Raw genomic sequence first — 22695 nt, 5'->3', positions numbered from 1 at the left:
CTACATACTAATGCATGCTGCTATACACTGCTATATATTTTGCTTTACGCTGCTCTCTTTTGTTGAACACTACTCTGTTAATTACTACAATTGTAGGGTGGTATATGTTTGCTATATTTTACTACTCTTCCTATACATAACACTACTGTACGCTGCAGCTCGCCTCTGGCAGTGAGCTGACACGCAGAGCAGCAGCAGCTGACACGCAGAGTAGCGGCGGCCGGTGACACGCACGTACAGGCTAACTGACGTCACGTTCCCACATTTGTCCGCGCTTTACTTAGAGTGTCACTAGGAGGCTTCCGTTGGTCAGACATATTGTCCCAGAGGAGCCGGGAGAGGCCCTGACAGACCGGGGGCAGCATGGGTGAGAATGGGGCTAGGCTCCGAGGAGAGTTTTGTGGTATTATGGCATATAGATGGTGCGGAGCAGCATGGCAGTGCCTGGGCAGCATGGAGAGCAGCGGGACAGGGTCACTGGGTACAACCACCCCACCTTGGATGGCAGCGGTTGCGGCACCGGGAACGGGCACCGGTCTTGTTATGTACGAGATAGTCGCTATTTCAATTTGACTATCCAGTGCTAAGCTCTCCCTGTCCCGTCTGCGCCTGTATAGCCAGCGGCTGCTGATGTAAAACACCCTGTTTAGGAGTGAATGGAAATGAATGATGCTGACTCTATATTCTGGAACTCTACATTAGTCGCATCAGAAGTAATGGTTGCATGCTGCCAACTGATGCTATTACTATTCTATGTATATTAGTATTTTATCAGTTTCCATCTCAATAGTAGCAGCGGTACTTTGGTTTGGCAGGCCAGTGTATGTTTATATACTGTATGTTATGTGTATATTTTAGCAAGTTTTATTCATATAGTCCAACAACAGGACTCAAGGCGCTTATGTGTTTGTTCCTTAACAGCTGTGATATATGGGAGTCTCTCAGCTTGTTGGAACTTGGGCATCTTGTATGGAAGAAATAGTTTCTCTTTATTGTATGTGTGATTTGTCATATAAGTTGGGTTTGACATTTACCCTTTCGGAAATGCAGGAAGATGTCTTTCTGTCAAACTGTGCACTGTTACACATTGATGGGCCTATTTATCATATAATATTTGCGGCTAATTTCGGTTGGTCCCAAGTATTAACTTAAGTATCCCCCCAAATGTATGTAGGAGGGACTACAGCAAGAATATCCAATCCCTGCTGCGATCCCTCCTTTCCCCGCTGGCAGCTGCATTCCGTATAGTGCGATGCTGCCCAATGTATCAATGTTGGGCAGAATTGCAGGGAGTCCCTGGGCTATCGCTAATCTAAAATGACTGCTCTGCTGTAAGGGCAGTGGGGTCAGCGCTAACAGAGCATGCACAGACTCCTGGCCCTTGGCGATGCAGAGCAAAGGGATGTGCACCGTTTGGAGCCCCTGACCCTGCATCTGCAGGAGGATACGTCTGTCCAAAAGGATGACATTGCATATGCAATCCGCTAATAAATGGGCCCTTGAGCGATATGCTGTCTGGTCAGACTGGCATATTGCCTACAGTACTCAGGCCCTTCTAGTTCACTCGCAAAGGCAAATTCCTTATCAAATGGACAAAACCATGTGTACTGCAGGGGGCAGATGTAATGTGCAGAGAGAATTAGATTTGGGTGAGTTATTTTGTTTCTGTGCAGGGAAAATACTAGCTGCTTGATTTTTACACTGCAATATAGATCTCGCTTTGAAGTAAAACCTCACCCAAATCTAATTCTCTCTGCACATGTTACATTTGCCCCCTCTGCAGTGCCAGATTAAGCCTTCGGGGGGCACGGGGCACTTTAGACAGGGGGGCCCCCTTGCACTTGTCATTACTGGCCGCAAACTGCATGGGAGAATATTACACTGTCAAAACACAGAGTAAAGGCAGAATAATCTTTGTTTATAACCATTTCTTTAAGTGCAGCACCCAGGCAGTTGTCATATGTATCTTGGAGTGCCGGTAACCACACATCTATATATATATACACTTTCATACCACATGAAAAGCCTGTATTTGTCCCTCTGCACCTTACTCTGTAGGATACCTCACAGTCCCAGTGCTGCCTCTGATAAAAACCCTCCCATGACTAGGCTGCTGCTGCTGTTCTCCATGGGCCTGAGAAGCATGTAATGAGCTCCACCAATCAGAGCTCAGCACAAACGTCTCAGCCTCTGCCCTCTGGTGCAAAGTGTCATGGGACTTAGTCAACTCCCAGTAATGCATTGCACAGTGTGCCTTGGATCCCAATGCCCAGCACCATTAATCATTGTCACATTGGCAGATAGGTGAAGCTGCAGCACTACCCCACTCCCATGCACAAAACTTTTTGCTAAAAATTATTATATATATTTTTTAAATACATGCCAACCACAGGGGGCCCCTAGCTAGAGGGGGGCCCAGGGGTACTGACCCATTGTGCCTCCATTATAATCCGGCCCTGCCCCTCTGCAGTGCACATGGTTTGAGAAGGAATTTGACTTTGCAGTGAACCAGAATAACCCCCTCAGTGTGTACCGGTGATATATTTGAAATGCCCCCCCCCCCTCCCCCCTTGTTAACGCCACCCCAGTATCAACGCAAATCCGAAGCGTAGCGAGCCCGCGAGGGGTGGCGGTACGCGCCCTCCGACCTTTTCATACCCCCACTATCCACGTCGGCGTGGAGTTGATATCATATAGTGTGGCGAGCGCAGTGAGTCCTGCGAGGGGACGCGGAATATGAACCCGAAGCGTGGCGAGCGCAGGCAGAATACATGTTAAGTAATCCGCGCCCCCTCGCTGCGCTCGCTACGCTTCCGGCTCGCTGCGCTCGCTGCACTATATAAAATCAACTCCACGCCGACGTGGATAGTGGGGGTATGAAAAGGTCGGAGGACGCGTACCGCCGCCCCTCGCTACTCTTTTGGTTGGCATTGATCGTGGGGTGGCGTTGGGTCTGGGGGGGCATTTAACATAGGAATCCGGCATCTGGGTGCCTGTACAATTAAAAATCGGGTCCAATCGCATGCGATGCGATTTTTTTTGTTGTAGATGAAAAAATCGGGCTCCCAGTTATTACACAAGTACCCTGTTTTTTTGTTTTTTTTTTCAGAATATGTAATATTAGGTCCCAGTGTATATAAATATCTCAGTGTATATGGCCACAATATCTGGGTTTTCTTTCCAGAGGGTAGAGACATTTTCCCTTTCCTCTCATGTGAAGGATCAGGGGAAATAGCCATCGGTTGGCTGCACATTGTCTTATCCAGCTGACTCCCAAAATATCGGTCAGACATACTGGACAATTTGCCATGTTCGACCAATCGATATTTTGAGATCAGTGTCGCAAATACATACTATTGTTATCTCCATGATTCACCAATTTTGTGCCCAGTTTAAGACACATGCAGCAATATTAGCCTTAAGGATCATTGCCAAAGCTTTTTGTGTATTACTAACATGTCTTTTATTAGGCTTGTGCAGGTTATGTAGAATTAGGCGACTTATGTAGTTTGGTGATTCTGCTTCTATTACAAAGCAATAGATGTGGACCCCCCCCCCGTGACCCCTGTCATAGCATGTAACTCCTTAGCAATGAGCAGGTTAACCATATAGCAACAAGAATTTACCCCTGGCAGAGCATCTTAACCTCTGGCATCAAGCATGAAACCCATAGCACCGAGCATACTCATACTCAGTACACTGTCTTGTTTGTTCTTGACATCTCACTTATCAAATCACTCTTTTTTTTTTATGAATTGTTTTCTAAGTTTTCTGAGGGTCTACCTCCTCCCTGCTTCCTCTATAAGTTGGCATACAAGTCCTTTACTTAATTTTTCTGACTACACCACTTCTCTTTTACGAACAGGCTTATTTTTTTCATTATCGTACTGTATGATGCACAAATTCATCCCATCTGCGTCTCTTGCCATCTATTAGCCATCCCTACTTAGTGTTCATTCTAGCACCCGCCATCTTTGAAAACCCATGCAGTTCCTCTTCCCTGCCTGGGGTGTCGCTGTCTGCTGTGGTGTTTCTAGCACATGACTGGTTTGCATATCATTGCTGCTCTACAGACCACACTGTGCTAGAATCACTACAGCAGATAGTGACACCCCAGACAGGAAAGAGGAACTGCATGGGTTATCAAAGATAGCGGGTGCTAGAATGAACACTACTACTGAACATTACTCAGCTTATTCATGGTGGTCACCACCTCAAATTTAGCCTTTCAAAAACTGGGCATGTGGTGCTAATAGTTATGCCACCAGACAATAGACACTGGCTGTGTGACCATTTATACTCTACCCGCAAAGCTTACTGCATATTGTAGTATCATTCTTGACTCGGCTGTATTTATGACATCCAATCTATTTCCAGATTTACAATTTATTTTTATTTTTAGCAATACCTAACAACCACTCCGCCGAATCATTTAATAAGATATGGAACCCCTGGCTAGTCCATAAAGCTGTCCCTTCGCCGTTCCTTTGATTTAATTTCTCTGGTCACACTACTAAATACATATATTTTCTGAGGTTCTGCCCCGAGAGCCATCCTTCTCTGCTCACTATCTTCTTCTATTCTCTTCCCTTTTTTCTTCAAATCTCTATTGGGACATGGTCTTGTCCCCACCTTATTGGAGATCTTCCTCCTCTCTCCTTCACTAAAATGGGTCACTTCATAATAGCTATATTTCCAAACATCATGTTCTCCACTTGACTATTCATTATTTCTTTGTCATTTTTATGTAATTATTGTAACTGATTTGATCCACATAATAAAATGTTGATTTAAAAAAAAAAAAAAATGTAGGAATTGCTTTGCCTCCACCCAAACCAGGCTTCAGTCCATGCAATGTAGAGTATTTTCAATACAATGACTGGGATAATTCTCTATACAGAGCCATTCTCTTCAGTCTTCTAAAGATTGTAGGCTAGGTGGGCTGGGTGTTTCAATGTTTCTTTATTTTTATATTCCCTTGTCTCAAATAAGTCTACATATCAGCTGTATACAAGATCTACATCTCTTAATCCTAATTTATTCCTGACACACATTCCAGTCTTTTTTCTCCCTGTGTGGAATTCCCTCCATTCTACGTGAAACCTTTTCTCTTAACCTTCAGTTGTTGCCCTGAAAACTCATGTCTTCATGCAAGGTCATTCATTTCCCAAATCTCATTTCTTTAACCTCCCTAGGCTTTTCTACCCGATTACCTTAACAATGTTCACACAATACTTGCATTTAGGGGTGTATTTACTGTATTGGCTGATCAATTTATAAACTGATATATTGTTTAGTGATCGGCCAGTGTGTACCAGTGATATGTCTGTGAATTACATTACTCTGAGGCTGGGCTCCAAAGATTCACAGTCCAGCGATCAGGTGTGAATCAGGCCCTTGGAACGGGGAGGTTCCTTTGTTTCCACAGGCTGCTTTTCAGTTAAGTTTGCATAGATTTTAGATTATTATATGTGACTTTCTGTCATAACACCCATTTATTTGCAGGCACCATATTGATACACACACGGAAATATTTAATTGCAAAAGGTTCTATTCATTTATATAGATACCATTTATAGAAGGTAGAAGTCTAAAGCAATGTAAACATATTTAATGGGCACCAGGGTAACATGGCTAAAACCAACTAAAGTGCTGAGCATAAAACAGAGTGTCATTTGGGTTTTCAAGTGGGTTACTTATCCAATATTTTGGTCCGCTTGCTTGGGGGACTGCGAGCTCTAATCGCCAACACTGGCAACAGTTCATGAGAGAACAGCGCTATAATTGCATTGCTCCATCAGGTGCCCGGCACTGACAGCCACAAGCACAAACATTTAAATCTCCATTTAATATGTACGGTTTTTAAGGGCAAGCGTACTGTGTGTGTATATATATCTATCTATCTATCTATCTATCTATCTATATCTATGTATGTATAGAGATATAGATATCGATAGATAGATCTATCGATCTATCTATATCTCTATCAAAGGGGTCAGGTGACACTCGCTATTGAAGTTAATTCCTGCTGGGGTGTACACTCAATCCTCTTCCTCAGAGGCAATATGTAAATGTGGGTACAGTAAAGTATGAGGCCACTCTCCAGACTGTAGATACATTTTTCAATTGCTTCTTTATTCATTACGCTGCCACATAGTAGGTCAACGTTTCGGCCCCAATTTGAGCCTTTTTCAAGACATGCAGACAGCCATCAGTGAATACATCATAGACAAGTACCTACAATGATATATACAAAACATTCATGTATCGGTCATCATGGGATTAAATAAAACATTCGACTAACACTGGTTACTGAAAACAATACAGATAACATTTAAATCAAGCACCATTTACACTGGCATTATTATATGCACCAATTTCCTTAAGACAAGAATATTATAATCTCTCACTAGTTTATAAATCAATTACAATGCAAGTAAATTCCCAAACCCAATGTACAATATCCATGTAGTGCATGAATGAGAAACCATTACCCACATAGTCAAAGCCATTTCTTACCTCGCAGTGTTACTGTCAGGTGAACGCCATTCCTCACGTGTGAGTGTGGCGTGTGTATGGCTAGCTCACTTCTGTATTTTTTCCCGGCGGTGGAACGCATCACGTGACTCCTGGAACGCAAGTTCCATTACATCCTGACTATCAATCACGTGACTACAATCCGGTCACATGTCGCGCTCTATACACTTTGCTGCGAGGCGAGGATGTATTCACCTGCCTATACATAACATTATACTAAGACCCTATTGTAGGGGTGAACTATAGAGCCCCCTTTGGCTAGATCAGTGTTCACAGTTTGTATGAAAATACTACACTGCCGCTATGTATTTTCATACAAACTGTGAACATTGATCTAGCCAAAGGGGGCGCTATGGTTCACCCCTACAATAGGGTCTTAGTATAATGTTATGTATAGGCAGGTGAATACATCATCGCCTTGCAGCAAAGTGTATAGAGCGCGACATGTGACCGAATTGTAGTCACGTGATTGATAGTCAGGATGTAATGGAACTTGCGTTCCAGGAGTCACGTGATGCGTTCCACCGCCGGGAAAAAATACAGAAGTGAGCTAGCCATACACACGCCACACCCACACGTGAGGAATGGCGTTCACCTGACAGTAACACTGCGAGGTAAGAAATGGCTTTGACTATGTGGGTAATGGTTTCTCAATCATGCACTACATGGATATTGTACACTGGGTTTGGGAATTTACTTGCACTGTAATTGATTTATAAACTAGTGAGAGATTATGATATTCTTGTCTTAAGAAAATTGGTGCATATAATAATGCCAGTGTAAATGGTGCTTGATTTAAATGTTATCTGTATTGTTTTCAGTAACCAGTGTTAGTCAAATGTTTTATTTAATCCTATGATGACCGATACATGAATGTTTTGTATATATCATTGTAGGTACTTGTCTATGATGTATTCACTGATGGCTGTCTGCATGTCTTGAAAAAGGCTCAAATTGGGGCCGAAACGTTGACCTACTATGTGGCAGCGTAATAAATAAAGAAGCAAATGAAAAATGTATCTACAGTCTGGAGAGTGGCCTCATACTTTAATTAATATATATGTGTGTGTGTGTGTGTGTGTGTGTGTGTATATATGTATATGTGATTTTGTTTTTTTACATATTGTAACATGTTGATGGGGTAACAATTTCCTTTGTGCAACACTGAGTTCCATTTAACAGGCATGATTATTAATAAAATACTGAATATTTTTTTTCTTTCTGTAGACCCTTCTATAGTGAGCCCCGGGAAGGACAACAGTCGCATGAAGTGCTACAAGAACAAAGCACTAAACACTGAGGAGATGCGCAGACGGCGCGAAGAGGAGGGAATTCAGCTACGAAAGCAGAAACGTGAACAACAAGTTAGTGGAACTTATTTAATCTGAGCATTTGCGCATTTTAATTTAGCTAGCTGAAAAAGAGGGACCAATTCCACTCTTGGCTATTTTGCCAATTTGTTTTATAATTTTTGAACTGAAAAGGCATCTGCGAAAAATTACTAAAACTTAGAGTAATTTTGCCAACATCACATGGATTGGCAAGTAATGCGCTGATCTTAGGCAAAACATTGGCACCAATTGAATTTCCACCTAAAAAGTGTGATTTGATTTTTTTTTTTCCCAACCAATCAGACTCTACTTTTATTTAGTATTTGCTAGAGGACTATAGCTTGAATCTGATTGGTTGTTATGGGCAACATCTCTCACTTCTAAAATACCACACTTCAGCAGATTTACTAAACTACAAGATGTAAAACAATCTCTTAATGCAGTGCCAGTCTTAAATGCATTTGTATTTTTACCATTCCCATACCAGATATATGGGATTTATGGATTAACATATACTGCTTTCACATTGCAAACCTGGTTGGACCTGGGATTTTGAACTCTGGCCACACCTTTTTCACACTGAATGCCCTTATACACAGGGTCACCTGAGTTTAACCTTCTTTTAACCTTGATTCAGTTGCTGAGTTGCTCGACCCAGGTTGACCCTGCAATACCCGGTTATATGTGAAAGGGGTAATATTGATTCACCCGTGACTTAATAGCTATCATTTACTAAAGGAGTTCTTTCTTCCTTATCATACCCAAACTTTCCTAATGAACACTGAAGAACCTGTCTTATCTACATGCATGCATACATACATACATACATACATACATACATACATACATACATATGCACAGGAGTTTTTATACATTTTAACGTCTCTTGTCTGTGGAAAAAAATCGTACAAAAAGAAGTGAATAAAATTGGTGCTAAAAGATTTAGAACAAGGGTGGCCAAACCGGTACTCAAGATCTACCAACAGTTTACATTTTCCAAATCGCCTAGCTGGTGCACAGCTGTAGTCCTTACTAACTGTCACATTTACAAACGTGCATTCATTCAAACTATACATCCACAGGTTACCTGAAAAACATGAACTGTTGGTAGATCTTGAGGACAGGTTTAGGCCGCCCCTGATCTAGAAGCTTAAAAAAAAAAATTCTGTAGCTAAAAGTATTTTACACAAATATTATTGACTCCCCAGGTAAACAAAACCTTTAAAACGGAAAGCCTTCCATACTGATCTAATGTGATAAAAACTTAATACAGTACATTACACCTAAGTTCTATCTGCTTAAAGTAGTTACATTAAAACTACTTGGGCAGCTCTCTGCTCAATGATTTACAATAATGGTCGTAGCATTTCTAAGTAGCCGTGAGTCTGATCAAGCATTGGAGGATCATTTCTGACCTGTCTTCCAGCTGGTGTTCCCATTCCCTGCTTAATAGCCTTGGCCACTTACTGTATTTGAAATATATAAAATGATTTATGCAGTTGTTTAGCTATACAAGGTTAGATTTTATTTTGGATAAACCTATGTATCTTTCCCTTGACTACAGCTTTTCAAGCGCCGCAATGTAGAGCTTGTTTCTGAAGACACGTCCATGTATGATGGGCCTTTGATGGATTCCTATGTCAGCTCCACCAATGTTGGGGTATGTTAAGAGGATGTAGATCAATTATTATTATTTTTTTATATGATGCATGTTTGCCTAATCTTATTCACTTGCCCAGGATGGAGTAATAACCCGTGAGATGGTTGGATTATTGCTCTCTGATGACCCTGACCTGCAATTGGCCACTACCCAAAAATTCAGAAAGCTGTTATCTAAAGGTATGAATTTTTATGGGGGCATATTTTTTTAGGATTCAGGATAATGTGGTCTCCCTTCTATATTGCTTACAAAGATAGGTACTTGTGACTTATCTGGGCGCCCGATGTTGAAATTGTATGCCAGTACCCTAAGCATGCGATTTGACGCGATTTCCCTTGAAATTCCCTTGAAGAGAAAATCGCGTTGCATTGTATGCTATTGTATTGCATGTGATGCGATTTTTAATATGTACAGGCACCCAGATGCCTGTTTCATATGTGAAATGGCCCCCCAGACCCCATTTTTAAGTGTATACCCACCCTGATGGCTAAATGAGCCCCATTGTTAAAGCCACCCCACTATCAACGCCAACCCGAAGCGTGGCGAGCGCAGCGGTACGTGTCCTCCGACCTTTTCATACCCCCACTATCCACGTCGGCGTGGAGTTGATTTTATATAGTGTGGCAAGCCACCGAGCCCGAAGCGTGGCGAGGGGACGTGGATACCTTCACAGCTATACGCGTCCCCTCTTGGGCTTCACAGGTATCCGCGTCCCCTCGCGGGGCTCGCTGCGCTCGCCACACTATATAAAATCAACTCCACGCCGACGTGGATAGTGGGGGTATGAAAAGGTCGGAGGACGCGTACCGCCGCCCCTTGCGGGCTCGCTGCGCTCGCCACGCTTCGGGTTGCCGTTGATAGTGGGGTGGCGTTAACAATGGGGGGCATTTAGCCATCAGGGTGGGTATACAATTAAAAATGGGGTCTGGGGGGCCATTTCACATATGAAACAGGCATCTGGGTGCCTTCACATATTAAAATCGCGGCGCATCGCATGCAATCTGATTGTATGCGATGCGATTTGACACGATTTTTAGGTGCGATGAAGAAAATCGGGCGCCCAGAAAAGTCACAAGTACCCAAAGATAATAAACATTGATAAACTTATGTGCATCTGGATAAAGCCATCCTGTACCAACACTATTGAGTGTTGCACGTTAACGAAGTGTCTAATCCCTTTTCAGAGCCAAACCCCCCAATAGATGAAGTGATCAATGCTCCTGGTGTGGTTGAGCGCTTTGTGGATTTTCTTAAGAAGAGTGAAAACTACACACTACAGGTAAGCATGTTACTTCATGGCAAGACCATATGGAGAGGAGTTTGGTGTTGAGGAATTTGGAAGAAGCACAATGTGGACTGACTGTCTTATTTTTACAGTTTGAAGCTGCATGGGCATTAACAAACATTGCTTCTGGTACTTCACAACAAACAAAGATCGTAATAGAAGCAGGAGCTGTGCCAATTTTCATCCAGCTACTAAACTCTGAATTTGAAGATGTTCAGGAGCAGGTCTGCATACCGTTCTGCCTGCGCCTCTCTGTCTCTTTCATTGTTCTGTCTACTGCCTTTCTCTTAATGCCCATATTTCTCTCATTTTCTTCAGGCTGTATGGGCCCTGGGGAATATTGCAGGTGATAGCTCAGTGTGCCGAGACTATGTGCTTAGCTGCGATATCCTTCCTCCCCTTCTTACGTGAGTACATTATGCAACCAAAGCAAGGGGTGAAAGTAAGCAAATAATGGGCCTTATTCCGGTTCATTTGCAAAGTCTTTCTCAAATGGACAAAACCATGAGCACTGCAGGGGGCAGATGTAACTTGTACACAGAGAGTTAGATTTGGGTGGGGTTTTACTTCAAAGTGAGATCTATATTGCAGTGTAAAAATAAAGCAGTCTGTGTTTTGCCTGTACAGAAACAAAATATCTCGCCCAAATCTAATTCTCTCTGCAAGTTACATCTGCCCACCTGCAGTGCACATGGTTTTGTCCATTTGAGAAGGAATTTGCCTTTGTGAGTGAACCAGAATAAGGGCCAAATTAAGATGTCACTATGATTATGAGAAATAAAATAGTAAGGAAGAATGTGGGTTTTTTTTTTTTTTATCTTGTAATTGTTTTCCTTAAGTGTATATTTGCATTTGGTTTCTGTTGCAGTCTTCTCTCCAAGTCTACCCGTCTCACCATGACCAGGAATGCTGTCTGGGCCTTGTCTAACTTGTGCAGAGGGAAGAATCCACCTCCTGACTTTGATAAGGTCATTTACACACTCTTTTTTTATCAGAAGTCCATTTCTGTTTGATTTATTATGCTATACCCATGGATCTAATTACCCGTTTCTCACGCTGGCATTTCTAGGTGTCTCAGTGTCTTCCTGTGCTGTCACGGCTCCTGTTCAGCAGTGACTCTGACCTGTTAGCAGATGCGTGCTGGGCATTGTCATATCTTTCGGATGGTCCCAATGAGAAGATCCAGGCAGTAATTGACTCTGGGGTCTGCCGCAGGCTGGTTGAACTCTTAATGTTAGTATGAAATGATCAGGAAAATGACAATTGTTGTTGTAATTGTATGTGATGAGTTGTTCGTGCCATAGTACTTCAGCTGCTATATTGTTCACTACTTCAGTACAGAGTTTGGCCCTAATTCAGGTTGGCTTGGTAATCTGTGAACATCGCAGGTTACCGATCGCCTGAGATGCCGCCCGGCTCTATACACGCCCTGCCCCACCCCTGCCGCAGAATCATCTCAGAAACATGCAAGGGGATGTGTACGAGAACACATCCCCTTGCATGAGCCGCTAACTTTATTTATTTTTTATTAAACTTTTTTGTACTTTTAATATTAGCTGGTATAGTACCTACCAATTAAAGTTCTATATTTTATATAACAAAAGTGTAATGCTGCTCCTCACCTCTATGAAGAATTTAAATGTTTTTCACACCAGTAGCCACTAGGTGGCACCCAACAGAGCAAATCAAGTGTTTCTTCGTTTGGCCATGCACAGCGAATGGTGCTGCCATTACTGTCATGCTCTGTCCTATTTAAAGGCTAGTTACTAGTAAGGATATATTTGGTCTGTGTCTGAGACCTAGAATTGTGTTACATTGTACTGCATCATCCAAGTGGGAGATACTGGATGCAAATATTGCATAGAGTGCATTGACAAGAGCTTGGGTCCTTGTAATCATTACGAACAAAGTTAAAGATCCTTCCATTCTATACTGGAGACTGGCTGGGACCCTAGGTTATTGGCTGGAGCTGGGGGTTTTGGTTTGGCTAACTTCTGCTACAATTTTATTTTAGGTCTTATTTTATTTTGCTGCCATTACTTTTCCTTCTGCGTCAGGAAGTGCTATCATGATGACTAGTTTAACAAAGAAATAAAACTACAGCACTAATGCACACACGATGATCCAACATGGGAACAAATACCCCTGAGCCCAAATTGTGTACACACTGGAAATATCATGCTCCTTCCCACATTATCATAAACAAGGTTTGCTAGGCTTGATCTGCAGTACATCAAACCTAGCATCAGTCTCAGCATCAGTTAAAATTATAACCCACCTCCCTCCACTCTAAACCCTCACACCTCCACTCCGTACTTTTTTATTTTTTTTATTTGGCTGCTTAGCAGTGTTTCATTTTTCTTTATAAGTAAGCATATGTCCAACATATTTCCCTAACCTACAGTTGCTGACTTGTCACTTTGATATGTTTTGTACAACATTTAACTGAAAGAACAGTTTTAATAGCTTAAATCAGTAGTGCCCAATTTTTTGAAACTTTCCCACAACCCATTAAGGAATATAGGGCGGATCCAGCTTTGTTAGCAAAGCATAAAAGCACTCAAATGGGCAAAACCATTTTGCATTGCAGGTGTGGAAGATGTAACATGTGCAGAGAGAATTAGATTGCAGTGTAAGACTAAAGGTGCCCATCCCATACACTGAGCCGATTTGGGCCAATTGCGACGAATTGGGCCGTAAAAATCGGCCTAAAACGGCTCAGTTTGATGTCCCCTCAGGTTCAATGCGTGGTCCCATGCGCGTCTGACCACCCATCCTAGTACCTCCCATGCGGGGGGGGGCAGGGTCTGGCCAGCTGGTTGGGTGGCGGGAAGTGGAGTCCCTGCGGCGCTGGTCAGTGGGTATGGCTGATGGGAACTGAGTGAGTAGCGCTATTCTCTGGGTGGCCGCGCAGGAAGAGCTGCTGAATTTGAAAACATTGGTTGGACGCTGATTGGTTGAATCTCAGCCATTCAGTGTCCGGGTAGTGTTTTCAAGTTCAGCAGCACTTCTTACGCCGCCACCCGGCGAATAACGCTTCTCACCCAGTTCCCATCTGCCACACGGACCCGCTGACCAGCGCCACAGGGACCCCACTGCCCGCCCCGCGGACCCCCCTGCCTGCCCCCCGCCAATGCCAGCTCCCCAGGGATATGCATGGGACTTATTGCATGTATAATTTGGCACTTTAAGTGCCAAATCGTAAGCAGCCTCCCGGGGAGCTGCCGGGGTCTTTCAAGGACAAGTCGGACCCAGTGTATGGGGGCCTTTAAGCTGTCTAACTTTTGTTGGTTACATGCAAAAGCAGCCAGTATTTAACCTGCAGACAGACCATATAAATGTATTTTCTCCCCTTGCATAGCAACATGGTGTGCTCCAGACACAACATCACTTACTTTTTTTTTTTTCTAAATCTGGCCCATAACACAGATCAGTAATACATTTTGCATCAAATCATTCCATTGAGCCTCCATCCACCCTGGTTAAACCCACAACTCCAATGGGCACTATGACCCACTTTGGGAACTGCTGAACTAGTTCTAGCTTTTTGTGATACATTGTTGGATATATGTTTTTCTTTTCTTTTTTATTTGGCTATTGTACATTGATTGCAAAATACATAATAATGGAGGGAGATTTGCATGTGGCCCACTACCACCTAAATATGGTTTAATGCAGTAACCAAGCAGAATAGGAGGATCAGATTAAAATTATTTTGGTTTCATACCATGATGTTGTATTGTAGAAACTTATTTAGCATGGAACATATTTAAAATATCTGAATGGCATCCTCACTCCCTTAGTTAATTTTTCCTGGCTCAGTGATTGATTCATTAGTGTAACGTAGGCTTCCCATCTGTACAGATAGGGTCTTTAAGCTCTCAAGGTGCCCACACACGGTGAGTTGTGTGCTAGGTGCGATTTTTGCTTTTACAATGTTTGCTATAAAGGCCCCCATACACTATGCGACTTCTCCGAGGGGAGTACCCTGGAGCGTGCATCGTAAAGGCAAATAAACATGGTGAGATTTCAGCTAGACGAGATGCAATCTGAACTAAAAAGTGATAATCAGTGTGTGGGCACCTTCAGTCGGTTTCTTCCCATCAGCCAGACGCACCAGTTGGCTTGCTACTTGATGTCAAGATAACTGACTACATATTTTTTGCCTTCCATCAACTCAATATTTTGGGTGTTGATTTTTTTTTTTTTTGCCTTCCATTAACTAGGCACAATGATTACAAGGTGGCCTCACCTGCATTGAGAGCTGTTGGAAACATTGTCACAGGAGATGATATACAGACCCAGGTGAGTGATCTAGACAATTACCCAAGATTCCGTGATTATATACAGTATATGATTTAACTATCGCACTACAGCAAGCGCTAAGTAATCAGTTGTTGGCAGAAGTGGTTACTCTGCAGTTGCAGAATGATGATGGCAAGGTACTACATGCAGCCATTACACTGCAATATAGTTTATATGTATTATTTTACTATATCATGACCTAAACTACTGTTTTGTACCTTTAATTATGTATTGTACAGATTATATTTCCCTATGTTCAAGTTGCAGCCTACATAGAGTTCATGTAACATCTACATCTGCAGTTTATTCCAGTTCAATTAGAAGCTATGTCATCATAAATGCAAGTTAGCATGGCCACCTGAACTAGTCCAGAATTCCTCTACGCCCCTTTCAAGCAAAAAATTAGCGTTTTGAGGCTTGGAGCGTGTCGCAAGGGGTGTCTGATTTCAGTGCTGGGGTTTTATCACCAGGACAACTTGCACCTGTTGTAGCTGTTTGGCCTGACCCTATAGCTTTAGTTGGATAGTAGTAAAAACAGAGTAATCAGTCTATGGTTTAGCTTCGCACCTCCACCCTCCCTCCTTGTGACCTCAATATTGTGCGATAGCAATGCTATCCTATGATCAGAACTACATGAACAATGTATAGTACTTGCGGTGCAGAATGTTGTACTTGGCAAGTAGGGCCTGTTTGATTTGTAATAAATTCATCACTCCACTTGCATTTTTAAGATGATATTTTTGTATTTTTTGTGTGGTATTGCACAGGTTACAGTTCTACACAGAATGGGAGCACACCATATACACTATTTCAGTGCAGTTTAGTAAAAGCAAAGGCGTAGCTACAAAACAGGGTTAAAATGACTGTGGCAGCATGTTGGGGTTACAGAGCATTTAATATGTAATATTGTGACCAATAGACTAGGAGTAACATTTTGCCAAAAGCTAAGTGACTCAATTAAGTTGCTACTATTAACATAGTTTATTTTGGTTTCTGACTTTAGTATCACTTTAATGCTACAAGTTGTTATGCCGTTTATCCTACCTGCTGAGTCCCGACAGTTATGGCAGCCAGCAGCCTACTACATTCTGAAACCTGGATGCACAGGTCAGCAAATCATACCAACCTAGCTGGCGGGATTCAGAAGGTACGAAAAATACAATATTTTACAAGACAAACTACTTTTTATTCTTTTTGGAATCTTAAGATCTATCACATCCCTTATTTGTTCTCCTCTTCCTTGTTCTGCATCAGTTTGAAGTAGTGCTTTATTCTGATTTTAAGCTGGAACACTGATCATAGTAACTATTGACATAGAGCTGTAATAATATAATTAGACACAAAGGGGGGGTATTCAATCCCCTGCCGCTATTTCCGACGGAGGAAATAGCGGCGGACGCCTATTCAATGTTGTCTTTCCCGACAGCGTTGAACAGGCATCTCGGCAAAACAAGCCCAAATTTAAAAGCAGTCATTTTGCCTAGAATGCCTGTGGATTGTCGAGCTCACGGCCGGATCTCGACGATCCACTGCTGTTTCTCGAGGCCGCACCCCCTTTTCGGCACTTGCCAGGGAGAACATTGAATTCTGCCTGTCGAGCGGACCGAGATTGGGACCGGGGCACGACTATTGGGCCGGCCCGACAGTCGTGACCCGGGATTGAAACCCCACCCCCCAAGTATTTGAAAACATTCCTATTGTGTTAGAATTAAAATCCTAGTTCACATTGTATCCTATTGTAAGTGAAGAAAACATTTTGAACTAAAATCTTTATATACATTGAATGTGTGTTTGAAATTCTAATTTTTTCGGTTTTTGAATGCTAGTCGAGATTGTGCTAAAAATACAAGGTACCCTAACCTGACTATTTTCTCTTCAGGTCATCTTAAACTGCTCTGCTCTCCCTTGTCTGTTACATCTTCTAAGTAGCCCGAAGGAGTCTATTCGCAAAGAGGCCTGCTGGACCATTTCCAACATCACTGCTGGGAATAGAGCCCAAATTCAGGTATTGTGTAAGACACATTGGGAACACAAATTGGAGATTTTGTTATCTTTGTGGTACCTAAACATTGTAGAATCACAGTACCCAGGAATATTGGCATATATTTTCATGGCATCTCGGTGAGAAATACCAGTATTAGTGGCTGCCGATCACATTGACTATAAATCCTGTTTTGGCACTGGACCTCCCAACTCGTTATGCCAGGTTTAGGAACCACTGTGTTAAGTAATTGTATGAAAGGAAGTTCACAATTTCACTGTAGCACAGACTACATGTCACAAATGATATACCCTGAATGGGCCTAAGTAAGTCACTGGTGTTTCCCCACAGGCGGTCGCCGATGCCAATATCTTTCCAGTGTTGATAGAGATTTTGCAAAAAGCGGAATTTCGAACCCGAAAAGAAGCTGCGTGGGCAATAACAAATGCCACATCTGGGGGCACGCCAGAACAAATTGGGTAAAATGCACCATCAGATTCTAATCTATGTAGACATCCAATTTTATGTTTTGAAGCTTATGTTACAATGCTCACTTTGTTTAGGTACCTGGTGAACCTGGGCTGTATTAAGCCACTTTGTGACCTCCTGACTGTCATGGATTCTAAAATAGTGCAGGTAGCTCTAAATGGACTGGAAAACATCCTACGACTTGGGGAGCAAGAGGCAAAGCAGGGGGGCAATGGCCTCAACCCTTACCGTGCGCTGATTGAAGAAGCATATGGTGAGTCTGGACACCTTTTAAGTATGTCATTAAGTGAGAGATGGGTTTAGTTTAGGTGAAGGGTAAGGGTAGGCTTTATATCCTACATAGGCACCACATATGGTAGAGAATCACTGTAACCAACAGACGGACAAGCATGAGACAGACCTTTTATACAGAATCAGAAAAAATAGAATTATGGGAATGGTAGAATAATTGGTTAATACCAAGTGCTCTGTAATACACTTTCCATAATAGCTGGTGGGGGATGAGGAACATGGGAACTGATGCACATTGAGGACAGGGATACTGCTCTGAGTACAGTATGAGGGAAGAGATCCCTGCCCATGGGGGTTTCAATCTAATGGGATAGTTGTAGCCTTGAGAGTGATTTGGAAGGCCAGATTAATAGAACAATCAGTTATGGGAAGGCTGGTGGGCTGTAATGATGTGGTGAGTCATAAGGGGTATATATAAATACTAAGCTTGATTCAGGAGCAATTATAAATGTGTTGCATTGCTGGTTGGGCATATTTAAAACCTTTGAACTTGAAACTTAGCAATGTTGGGTACCCACCTGTTCAGGCCACCGAGATGTGTTAGGTGGGCCCATGGTTTTGTGGCAAAAATTATACTAAGAATCTCAGTTTTACTCCATGTTACATTTCTGATTTTTTTTCTTTCAAATTGTTCACAATAAGGGGGAAATTTACTAAAGGAAATTTGTAAAAAATAGGTGTATTTGTATCCAGAAATACACTTATTTTTGACATTTACTATCCCGAAAAAACGGCAATTTGTATTGATAGCACATCAATAAGACTACGAATTGCCGTATTTTCGGGATAGTAAATGTCAAAAATAAGTGTATTTCTGGATACAAATACACCTATTTTTTTACAAATTTCCTTTAGTAAATTTCCCACTAACTGTTTAGAGCAGGGGCGGCCAAACCTGTCCTCAAGATCTACCAACAGTTCTTGTTTTTCAGGCAACTTGTTGATCTATAGTAGGAATGAATGCAGCATGTTTGAAAATGTGACAGTCTGTAATGACTACAGCTGTGCACCATTGGTAGATCTCAAAGACTGATTTGGACACCCCTGGTTTAGAGGGTTCATCTGCATTTGCATACCCTCTAACATGACTCATTCCACACAATGATCTGCTCCTGGACTTCCCTCTTACTGTATGATTGCCATCACCTGTGTAGAATCACCCTTCTCATCAACTAACTAGGTGATGGCAACCATACATTAAGAGGGAAGTCTGGGATCAGAGCATTTTGTACCTAATAGAATGGGTCATGTTGGAAGTTATGAATTTCCTCTTTTTTTCCACTCAGCATAGTAGCACCTCTTTATTATGTTTAGGATTAGGGTGTGCCATCCAGCTGTTTCCCCATATTTAAAATATGCAGAGAGCCTAAAGGCTCCCATTCATTACTGCGACTTCTCCCCTGCAGATCCACCCCCTTGAGCCGCCCGGGAGCCTCCTGAGTGACATGCGAAATACCATACGGTCCTTTGCATGCAATCTCATTCCCCGGGAGGCTGCCCGAGTTGGCGATCAGATCCGACACCCATGAAACCGTGCATCGGATGTCACACATCTGATTTGGCCACTTTTCTCCACATTGTTTGGCCCGATCTGTCAATCGGCCTAGTTTACTTGCAAAAGCAGATAATTTCTCTGAGTAAAATAAATGTATTTGCACCCCTTTCAATCGGATTATATTTCTTATTTATCTAGCACCTACTAGAACAGGTCTGAACAACCAGCTGTTGTGAAACTACACATTGCCTTAGTTTTACATAACAATCCATAATAGAATTATACCCCTTTCTCACTGCAGCTCTTAACCAGTATATTGCCGATTTTTTTTTTTTTTTTTTTTTTTTAAACGGTTAGAGCTGCAGTGTTAAAGCACCAGTCTGCATTTACCGGTTACAAATAACCGGTATTTGCAAACTGGTAAAAAGCAGAGTCCTACATGGTTCAGAGCCAGTTTTTATGCAGTGTCAACGGCTCTGAACCGGTATATAGGACTCAGGCAGTAGCTATGAGAGCGCAGTGCATATGTAATGAGCCGCTCATTACATGCGTACATACGTAATGAGCGGCTCATTCGTATGCACTGCGCTCATTACATATGTGCATATGTATGAGCGGCCCATTACATATGCACTGTGCTCCCATAGCTACTGCCTGAGTCCGGTTCAGAGCCGTTCACACTGCATAAAAAAAACGGCTCTGCAGGTGGGGCACATGTCATTTGTGCAGAGAGAGTTAGATTTGGCTGGGGTTTACTTCAAAGTGAGATCTATATTGCAATGTAAAAAAGCAGACTTTATTTTCCCTGCACAGAAACAAAATAACTCGCACAAATCTAATTCTCTCTGCACATGCTACTTCTGCCCCCCCCCCCCCTACAGTGCACATGGTTTTGTCCATTTGAGAAGGATTTCGCCGTTGTGAGTGGACCAGAATAAGGGCCATAAACTGGTTGCTATGGGTGACATCCCATCTTCAATAGTACTCCCATTTCAGTAAATTTACACCCCCCCCCCCCCCCCCCCTCTTAATCTCCTAATTGTCAAGCATTTCCCTGAAAACTCATCTCTTCAGGCAAGCTTAGGAGATTCCAGAACCGCCCACACATAACCTTCATAAACCTTTCCTATACAATATCCTCCCCACTGTACTGTGTTCTCTTTTCCATTCTCCTAACCCCATTCCTACATTGCTGTGTGACCTCATACAGCCCACCAAAATCCTTTGCAGTCTGGTGCACCATTACGCAAGAGAGAACTGTTCTTGTGGATCAATGCATATTTTACTATAGATTGTAAGCTTGCAAGCAGGGCCTTCCTACCTCTATGATGATCTGTTACTACCCAGCTTTGTGTTATATACACCTGTCCTCTCTAATGGTAAAGCACGATGGAGTTAATAAATAAAACATTCTGTTTCCCCCTAAAGGTCTGAATAAAATAGAGTTCCTGCAGAGCCATGGGAATCAGGAAATTTACCAGAAAGCATTTGAGTTGATGGAACATTACTTTGGAGTGGATGAGGATGACGCTCAACTAGTCCCATCTGTGGATGATTCTCAACAACAGTACATTTTCCAACAAACAGAAGCCCCTATGGAGGGATTCCATCTGTGAGCTAGGACCCTTAGGACAATTGCAGAATCCTGTCTCCACAGGTCCCTTTCATTGTGTGGAGAGCACAGTCAGGGAAGCAGCCATTCATGCTGAAGTCAAGTTGTTATACATGGTTTAGTAAAACCGTTTCACCCCCTCTTACACATGCTTGTTCATGCAGAGAAAGCTGTGATTCTAATGGCTGTGTGAATGCCCGAGTTTAAACTCCATGAGCTCATCCTTATGCTGCTTTTCGCAGGGTTTGTATGTAAAACACATACTGGCCCCTGGCGCAGAACTTTTTCTGCTTTATAAGGTTCTTTACATTTGTTTTGGTTTGATTTAAAATGGACATGCGGAATCTAAAACAGAGTTAAATGCGGTGAGCATCTACCTTTTTTGCAAGGGGGGAGAGGAGCAAAAGGAATTGTACAACTATTTTGTTTTTGTTTCGTGAAAGATTATAGTGGTATTTAAGTATATAAAAAAGGAATAAATAAGTAAAATGGCTAAAGGCAGTGGATAGTGGTAATAAGGCTGAAGCAGTCATTTATTCCAGCGTTATACAGACTTCTCAGCAATCACTAATATTTCTTGAACGTGGCGTTTGGTAGACATTTTGGGTCTGATTGTGGTTTACTCACAAAAGCATATTCTCTCTCTCTAATGGACAAAGCCATGTTGCACTGCAGGGGGGCAGATGTAACATGTGCAGAGAGGTTTGGGTGGAGTTTGTACTTCAAACTGATCTCTGTATTGCAGTGTAAAATAAAGCAGCCAGTATTTACTCTGCACAGAAACAAAATAACACCTAAATGTAACTCTCTCTGCACATGTTACATATCCCCCCCCCCCCCCTACAGTGCTCATGGTTTTGTCCATTAGAGAGCTCATTTTCTTTGTAAGTGAACCCCATAATCAGGATCTTTATTAGGAGCTACTTTATCAGACTTGTAACACTTTGTTCTCCACTAGTACAAACGTCTGAGTGCCTTATAGCATTATCTGCCTCCTATAACACAGATGGACCTGCCACTTACCCATGGTAGAGACATTCATGTAATGAGTTGAACCAGTATTCATGTGAATGCATTGGGAATCACTGAGACACTTTTGTCACTAGTTCCTAGTGAAATAGTATACATTTCAGTGAATACTGGGTTAGCCCACAATATGATTGGTAATAGGTAGACTTTAAAAGTATGTACGTGGTAATGCTTGGGGACCAATGGTGAGCTCCGGTTTGATCACTTATGTTTGGAATCCAGCACCTGGTTTGTGCCTTCCCAGCAGTGTTATAAACACCCTACTAGCTCATTCTCCTCATTACATTGCAACTGTAGTCTGGACTGGTGTGAATTGCAGAAAGATATATATCTACTTGAATTAAACAAATACTTAGCAGGCTTTTAGTTTGTTCTTTTTGTTAAATATCACATATTTGTTTAAAAGTAAGTTTATTTATATGCTTTGAAAATAGCTCTCCAATATTCTCTGACATCAGTTAAAATATGATACTTGAAAGCATCATATACTTTTATGTTGGTAGAATTTACATTCCATTTATATATTTATTACTACTACAAACTATTAAACACATGTTTTTGTATTGAAAACCCTATGTTATAGAATGTTATACACTACATATGTAATGACATTGATGTATGGGATTACATGGTCACGGCAAGGTAACTGTGTGAAAGTAGCTTTGAAACATTTTGACATG

General features: G+C 42.1%; 1 protein-coding gene across 2 annotated transcripts; it reads left to right on the top strand.

The window, feature by feature from the left end:
• The first annotated feature begins 222 nt into the window (after nt 1-222).
• On the top strand, nt 223-22376 carry KPNA6 (karyopherin subunit alpha 6). Of its 2 annotated transcripts, XM_083173720.1 has the most exons (14): nt 223-367; nt 7765-7901; nt 9433-9528; nt 9608-9707; nt 10713-10807; nt 10906-11037; nt 11132-11220; nt 11682-11781; nt 11883-12046; nt 15040-15118; nt 16998-17123; nt 17451-17578; nt 17663-17841; nt 20803-22376. In XM_083173720.1, exons 1-14 carry the CDS (start codon nt 364-366, stop codon nt 20988-20990), a joined length of 1617 nt encoding a protein of 538 aa, XP_083029846.1. In that variant the 5' UTR covers nt 223-363; the 3' UTR covers nt 20991-22376. The 2 variants fall into 2 exon arrangements, 1 of the variants encoding a protein (XP_083029846.1); XR_014470437.1 differs by lacking the exons at nt 17451-17578; nt 17663-17841; nt 20803-22376 and adding an exon at nt 16122-16265 and having other exon boundaries at nt 16998-17120.
• Nucleotides 22377-22695: the final 319 nt, after the last annotated feature.

Source organism: Crinia signifera, chromosome 2, assembly GCF_055691185.1.
Source record: "Crinia signifera chromosome 2, ASM5569118v1, whole genome shotgun sequence".
Classification (NCBI taxonomy): domain Eukaryota; kingdom Metazoa; phylum Chordata; class Amphibia; order Anura; family Myobatrachidae; genus Crinia; species Crinia signifera.
The sequence above is the reverse complement of the archived record's forward strand: the minus strand, read 5'-3'. Positions and strand labels throughout refer to the sequence as shown.